The 7,490-nt window shown below is 41.8% G+C and overlaps 1 protein-coding gene across 9 annotated transcripts in view; it reads left to right on the plus strand.

Annotated features, from left to right (window-relative positions):
* Window positions 1–7,209, plus strand: part of HSF2BP (heat shock transcription factor 2 binding protein) — a 121,093-nt gene extending 113,884 nt beyond the window's left edge. For all 9 annotated transcript variants that reach the window (XM_015132793.3, XM_077995592.1, XM_001118442.5 and 6 more), the window contains one exon: window positions 6,433–7,209. In XM_015132793.3, the coding sequence (XP_014988279.2) occupies window positions 6,433–6,641 (209 nt within the window). In that variant the 3' untranslated portion in view covers window positions 6,642–7,209. The remainder of the gene's footprint in view (window positions 1–6,432) is intronic.
* Window positions 7,210–7,490: the final 281 nt, after the last annotated feature.

The following is a 7,490-nucleotide window of genomic DNA, read 5'->3' on the forward strand; positions in this document are numbered from 1 at the left end:
TTGTACTATTTTATTTTATTATTTTATTTTTATTTTTATCATTTTATTTTATTTTATTTTATTTTTTAATTTTTGAGACAGAGTCTCGCTCTGTTGCCCAGGCTGGAGTGCAGTGGCACGATCTCAGCTCACTGCAACCTCCACCTCCCGAATTCAAATGATTCTCCTGCCTCAGCCTCCCAAGTAGCTGGGATTACAGGCGTGCACCACCACGCCCAGCTAATTTTTGTATTTTTAGTAGAGATGGGGTTTCGCCATGTAGGCCAGGCTGGTCTCAAGCTCCTGATCTCAGGTCATCTGCCCGCCTCGGCCTCCCAAAGTGTTGGGATTACAGGCGTAAGCCACTGCGCCTGGCGTGGCTGCACCATTTTAAATTTTCACCAGTAATCTATGAGCATTCCAGTTGTTCCTCATTCTTGTCAACACTTGGTATTTTCAGGTTTTTATTTTTTAATTTTACCCATTCTAATAGGTGTGGATTTAATTTCCATTTTTCTAGTAGCCATGATGCTGAGCATCTTTTTGTGTGCTTGCCATTTATGTATCTCCTTTGGTGAAGTGTCTTTTCAAACACTTTGCCTATTTTTATTGGGCTCTTTTGTTGCTGAGTTTTCAGAGGTGTATGTGTATTCTGGATTCAGGTCCTTTATCAGATACGTATTTTGCAAATGTTTTGTCCTCATCTGGTGGCTTGGCTTTTCATTGTAACTATCTTTTGAAGAGCAGATTTTAAAAATTTTGGTGTGGTTAATACATTTTTTGGTTGTGTGGCTTATGCTTTTGGTTTTGTGTCTAGGAAATCTTTACCTAATTCAAGGTCACAAAGATTTTTCTCCTGTTGTCTTCTAGAAGTTTTAAAATTTGGGGTTTTACATTTAGGTCTGTTATTATTTTTTGTATAATTTTTGTATGTTAGGCAAGGTATAGATTGAAGTTCTTTGTTTTTGCATATGGATGTTCAATTTTTTCCAGTACCATTTGTTGTAAAGGTTATTCTTTCTTGATTGAATTGAATGTATACCTTCGTTGAGAGTTCACAAAGCCGTGGTTCATTTTTGGATCCTCTAACTTTATTTCACTTATCTCTTTGTCTGTCACTTGACCAGTACCACACTCTTGATGACTGTAAATGTTGAAATCTGGCACTGTGATTCCTCCAACATTTCTCTTTCTCTAAATTGTTTTGTCTGGCCTAGTTCCTTTGCTTTTCCAAATAAATTTGAGAATCACTTGTTGATTGCTGCTAAAATTTCAACTTGGATTTTGGTTGGCATTGCATTGATTATATAGATGAATTTGGGGAGATCTGACATTTTAACAATATTGAGTCTTCTGCTCCATAAATATGGCATATTCTCTCCATTTGTATGTCTGTGGATCCTTATATCTGTTTTGTCATTTTTCAGCATAGAAATCTTGCACATAATTTCATGAGATTTATACTTAAGTGTTTCATGTTTTGGTGCTATTATATAATACATGGTAGTTTTTAAAAAGCATTAGATTTTCAATTTTTTTTATTACAAGTATGTGGATACAATTGACCTTTGTATGTGTAATTTGTGTTCTGTGACCTTGCTAAACTCAATTAGTTCTGATAACTTTTTTTGTAGTTTCTTTGAGATTTTCTGTATAGACAGTCATGTCATCTGCAAATAGAGACAGTTTTATTTCTGCCTTTCTAATCAATAAATCTTTTATTTCTTTTTCTTGCCTTACTGCACAGGCTAGGATCTCTACTATGATTTTTGAATAGGGGTGTGGTAGGATATTCTTGCATTGTACTTCATCTTAGGAAAGAAGCATTCAGTCTTCTACCATTAAGTATGATGTTAGGCTGGGCGCGGTGGCTCAAGCCTGTAATCCCAGCACTTTGGGAGGCCGAGACGGGCGGATCACGAGGTCAGGAGATCGAGACCATCCTGGCTAACACAATGAAACCCCGTCTCCACTAAAAATACAAAAAAATTAGCCGAGCGTGGTGGCGGCGCCTGTAGTCCCAGCTACTTGGGAGGCTGAGGCAGGAGAATGGCGGGAACCCGGGAGGCGGAGCTTGCAGTGAGCCGAGATCGCGCCACTGCACTCCAGCCTGGGCGACACAGCGAGACTCTGCCTCAAAAAAAAAAAAAAAAAGTATGATGTTAGCTGTGTGTTTTTTGTAGATGCCCCTAATCTGGTTCAGGATGTTCCTTTTTATTCCTAGTTTGCTGAGGGTTTATTATAATTATAATTATTATTATTATGAACAGATGTTGAATTTTGTCAAAAGACTTTTCTGCGTTTATTGAAGAGATAATTTTTTTTCATCTTTAGTCTATTGTTATGGTAGGTGACATTGACTGATTTGCAAATAATGAGCCAGCCTTCGATTCCTAGAATAAGTATCTATTGGCTGTGAAGTATTATCCTTTTTATATATTGCTGAATGCAATTTGCTATTTTTTTGTTTAGGATTTTTGTGTCTTTGTTTATGAGGGATATTGGTCTGTTCTTTATTTTAACATCTTTATCTAGTTTTGGTGTCAGTGTAATTCTGGCCTCATAAAAAAAGTTGACTTATTTCCCCCTTTTCTGTTTTCTGGAAGACTTGTTTAAAATTTCTATTATTTCTTTTTTAATTGTTTGATAGAATTTGAGAATGAAGCCCTCTGAAATGTTATGCATTGCATGACTGTTTACCTTTAAATAATAATCTGCTGCTTCAGGTATAGTGTAAGTACCTTAAAACAGTGTTTTCCCATCTATTAATCATATTTATTTCCGATTCTTTTTCTGAAATTCGTGTATTATTATTCCAGGTTATCTGTGTGTCTGCTTCTGTTGATTGTCACTTGACAATGAGCCTTTTGTTTCCTTTGCCTTCTTGTTTTGTTTGTTTTTGAGACGGAGTCTCACTCTGTCGCTCAGGCTGGAGTGCAGTGGCACAATCTTGGCTCACTGCAACCTCCTCCTCCTGGGTGTCTTAATTTAATTTAATTTAATTTAATTTGGGAGAGCTAAATAGTTAAACATGAGGCCAAAGTACATAACAAAGCAGCAGCCTTTTATTGCAAATATGCACACACTCTCGGGCGAGGTCCTCCGGTCCTCAGGTATGGGGCCAGGGAAGTCGAGCTGGCGTTCTCGGGTGAGGTTCTCCGGTCCACAAGTGGGAGGGGCCGAAGAAATCACGCCGGCTCCTGCGGGCGGCAGACTTTTATGCATTGGTACTGGAAGGGGGAGGGCAGTGGGCAGGATAAGGGCGTCATAGGGGCATCTCCGTAGGCGTGGCCGGGTAAGTTTCGATCTCTTCGGATTGACGTCACCTGGCGCATGCTTGGTTGTCCTGCACTTTCCTGGGCACGGGAAAGTTGGTGATGAAGAACCCGGAAGCAATCAGGACTGTGCCATCTTGTTCACTTTCCTCCATTTTGTCCCTTCTCCCTCACCCAAACACTGGGTTCAAGTGATTCTCCTGCCTCAGCCTCCTGAGTAGGTGGGATTACAGGTATGTGCCACAACACCCAGCTAATTTTTGTATTTTTAGTAGAGATGGGGTTTCACCATGTTGACCAGGCTGGTCTCAAACTCCTGACCTTATGATCCACCCGCCTCGGCCTCCCAAAGTGCTGGGATTACAGGCATGAGCCACTGCGCCTGGCCTCCATTGCCTTTTCATTGTAATTTTTGATTTCAGTGTTGGACATTGTGTGGAGGGCTGTAGGCAAGGTCAACAAACGTTTTCTGTAATGGGCCAAATAAGAAATATTTCGAGTTTTGAGGGCCACATGTAGTCCCTGTTGCATATTGTTCTTCTGGTTTTTACTTTTAAAAAATTACCCTTAAAAAATGTAAAACCTGGCAGGGTGCAATGGTTCATGCCTGTAATTCTGGCCCTTTGGGAGACTGAGGTAGGAGGATTGCTTGAGCCCAGGGGTTTGAGACCAGCTTTGGCAATGTGGTGAGACACCATCTCTACAAAAAAATACAAAAAATTAACTGGGCGTGGCCACATGTACTGTGGTCCCGCTTTCTTGGGAGGCCGAGGTGGGAGGATGGCTTGAGCCCAGGAGATTGAGACTGCAGTGAGCCATGATCGTACCACAGTACTCCAGCCTGGCAGACAGAGCAAGAACCTGTCTCCAGAAAAAAAGAAGAAAAAAAGTAAAGCCATTCTTAGCTTGCAGCCTGTACAGAAACAGGTCATGGGCTACATTTGGCCTCTGGGCCATAGCGTACCCTCTCTGTAGGGGGGAATGAGGTGGGTAGATGGTGTTATACTCAGGAATGGCCACTCCTCTTGTTCTGCGGGGCTGTCGTTGTTGGGGAGTTGAGGTGGGTCTGGGTTTTGTTGTTGTGTATGTACCTTCCATCCCACTGGCTTCAAATTCCTCTAACCTTTCCTTGAGCTTAGGATGAGGGCTCAGTTGCCAAAGTGTCTTCACCCATGGCTTTTGGCCTTGCCTCTGTGTCTGCCTTAGCTGCCCCTTATCTTTGGCAGGTCTCTACTAGAGAAAGTTCCTCTCCCTTCCCCCAAAGTAGGAGGACTCTAATGACTTAAGATGGCTCCTAGACCCTCCCTGAGGGCTAGAGCAGATTGCCTTTTAGCTTCCCTGGCCACAGCAGTCTTCTGATTCTGTAGGTGAGAAGCTTCTTGTTAGGGCTTAGTGCTGTGGCGGCTCCCACTGAGAGACTGTTCAGTCTGCTCTTTCAGTCTACGTCTTAAAAGGTTTTTTTTTTTTTTCTTTCTTTCTTTCTTTTTTTGTTAAGTAAATGTGCTAAGAAAGAGGTGCTGATTTTGAGCCTGGTTCCAATTACAGTACCCAGTCAAGAAGTGAATTTACAGCATTGTAAAGGCTGCCAGTAGAGAGGAATGGTAAGGAAAGTTGGCTCCACTCTGGTGATGAATTGAAGCTTCTAGTGGGTTGTCTAGCTATTTTTTAGTGGTTGCTACAATGTATGCAAAGCTACCAGATTCTATGACTCCTGGGGCCATTCCCATGGAAAATAAACAATGTGAATTTTATATACCCAGTGACATTGTGTAAACTCAGTGGCCCTGATACGTGCTGCATGTGTATGTGGCCCCCGAGGGACGTGCTGCAGTTGGAGTGAAAAAGAAGTAATACTTTTTAAAACAATGTTATAAGTGGACAGAATGCTAGTGTCAACAGAGTAAACTCTATAAAATAATTGAAGAGATTTGTTCTAAGCCAAATATGAGTGAGGTCGTCAGAACATGTGCCCAAGGTGGTTGGGGTGCAGCTTGGTTTTATACATTTTAGAGAGGTGTGAGACATCCATCAAAAACGTTTAAGAAGTACATTGGTTTGGTCCAGAAAAGTGGGACAACTCAAAGCCGGGGGGTGTGGGGCTTTCAGGCTGTAGGTGAATTTAAACATTTTCTGATTGATAAAGACCTGGGATTGATAGAAAGGGAATGTTCAGGTTAAAGTAAAGATTGTGAACATCAAAGTGCTTTTTGAATTCTTATAGTGGCTGCCTTAGAGACAATAGATGACAAATGTTTCTTATTCAGATCTTAATCTCTTTAGGACTGGGAGGGTCTCAAAGAAAAAGATCTAGCTATGTTAGTAGAGATTCTTTACAAATGCAGATTTTCCCCCACAAAGAACAGCTTTGCAGGGCCATTTCAGAATATGGCAAAGAAACATATTTCGGGGTAAAATATTATTATTTTCTTCCTTGTCTCATATTGTTATGCCAGAGTCAGGTTGGAGAGTCACGATATATAGGGTTAAATAAAACCCATCTGATGAGAATTTATGATTTGTAGGACATGACTCCCCAGACCCCTTAGATAGGAATTTGGGCAAGATTTAAAAAAATCAGAGTTTAGTCCTTACTAGCAAACGTAGAAAGCCTTCATCTTTCTAGTTTAGCACTTTAAAATTGTATGACTGTAGTATTTGAAGATGATGGTTATTAGACTATTGAGTTTTTTGATGCTGCTTTTATGAGCTAAGCTTTTATATCATTGACTCTGTTTCTAGATTAGCCTGTAGTTTTCTAAACTGTCAAACCTGTTATTCAGAAAGGCCAGGAACCCCTTGAGGGGTAGATTGCAGTAGAAAATTTTATTCTAGGCCAGGCGTGGTGGCTCACGCCTGTAATCCCAGCACTTTGGGAGGCCGAGGAGGGTGGATCACTTGAGGTCAGGAGTTTGAGACCAGCCTGACCAACATGATGAAACTCCATCTCTACTAAAAATACAAAAAATTAGGGAGGCATGGTGGCACACACCTGTTATCCCAGTTACTTGGGAGGCTAAGGCAGGAGAGTCTCTTGAGCCTGGGAGGCGGAGGTTGCAGTGAGCAGAGATCATGCCACGGTACTGCAGCCTGGGTGACAGAGCGAGACTCTGTCTCAAAAAATAAAGCAAAAAGAAAAAATAAAATTTTATTCTAACCGGAATCATTACCTTCCCCCTAGACCCAGATGCAGAGGTGTGCCTTCATGTACTGAGGCTTGTCCAGTCTGTGGTTCTGGAACCTGAAGTCTTCTCCAAGTCGGCCTCTGAGTTCCGGAGCTCCCTGCCCCTGCAACGCATCCTGGCGATGTCCAAGAGCCGCAACCCCCGCCTGCAAACCGCAGCCCAGGAGCTCCTGGAAGACCTCCGCACCCTGCAGCGTGATGTGTAGGTGCGCTCGGCCGCCAGGGTTTTGGTGACAATGCCGGTGTCCCTTCTCCTCCCCAGATCCCTCATTTGACACTGCAAAACCGTCAGCACGTGCCATGTGTTAGAGTTGGCAAAATGTGATTGGCTAGAGATGGACCTGAATTGATATGTATCCCACATAACTTGCCTTGGAAGTGAGAGTACTTGTAGGTGGTTAGTTAAGCCTGCCAAGGAAGAGGCCATGAAAGAACCTGGCCTTCCAGGAAAGTGGTCCATGTCTGCTGGCTGGCAGAGGGCTTGCTTAGGGCAGTTTCTTGCTACTCAAAAGACCATGACTGATAGGTTCACCTATAAAACAGGGAAATTAAATAACCATCTACCCCATTGGTCAGCATTTTCCTGAGATACATTTCTTTGAAAAGCAATTCATTCTCTCTCTAGTAATTGTAATCAATCACCCCAAAATGTAAGTTTACTTTTATAACCTTTTGGTGAACCTGCTATTTCGGATGACACTGGACATTTTAGTTCTATATTTTTTGTGCCTGTTTTATTTTTGAATAAAGAAAGTCAGAAGAGTTGTATTACAACCCCTGCTGTCTAAAATCTAAACTTGATACTAGGAAGTTGATCTTTGCATGTTACTATGTTACTCTTGGTTGGTGGAAAAAAAACTCTCCTTAAACTGTTCCGGGCCCTCTGGCTATAAACTTAGAAGTCCTATTTTTCTTACAACAAATACTGTAAAAACAACTTGTATAATAGATTAGAACACATGCAGTTAGTTGAGATTCTGTAAATGAAATGATAGTTCCAGCTCCGTTTTTGTGCATGGGTGTGCCTGTATGCCAGGGCCCTGCCGTATCTGTCT

This window comes from Macaca mulatta, chromosome 3, assembly GCF_049350105.2.
Source record: "Macaca mulatta isolate MMU2019108-1 chromosome 3, T2T-MMU8v2.0, whole genome shotgun sequence".
Taxonomy (NCBI): domain Eukaryota; kingdom Metazoa; phylum Chordata; class Mammalia; order Primates; family Cercopithecidae; genus Macaca; species Macaca mulatta.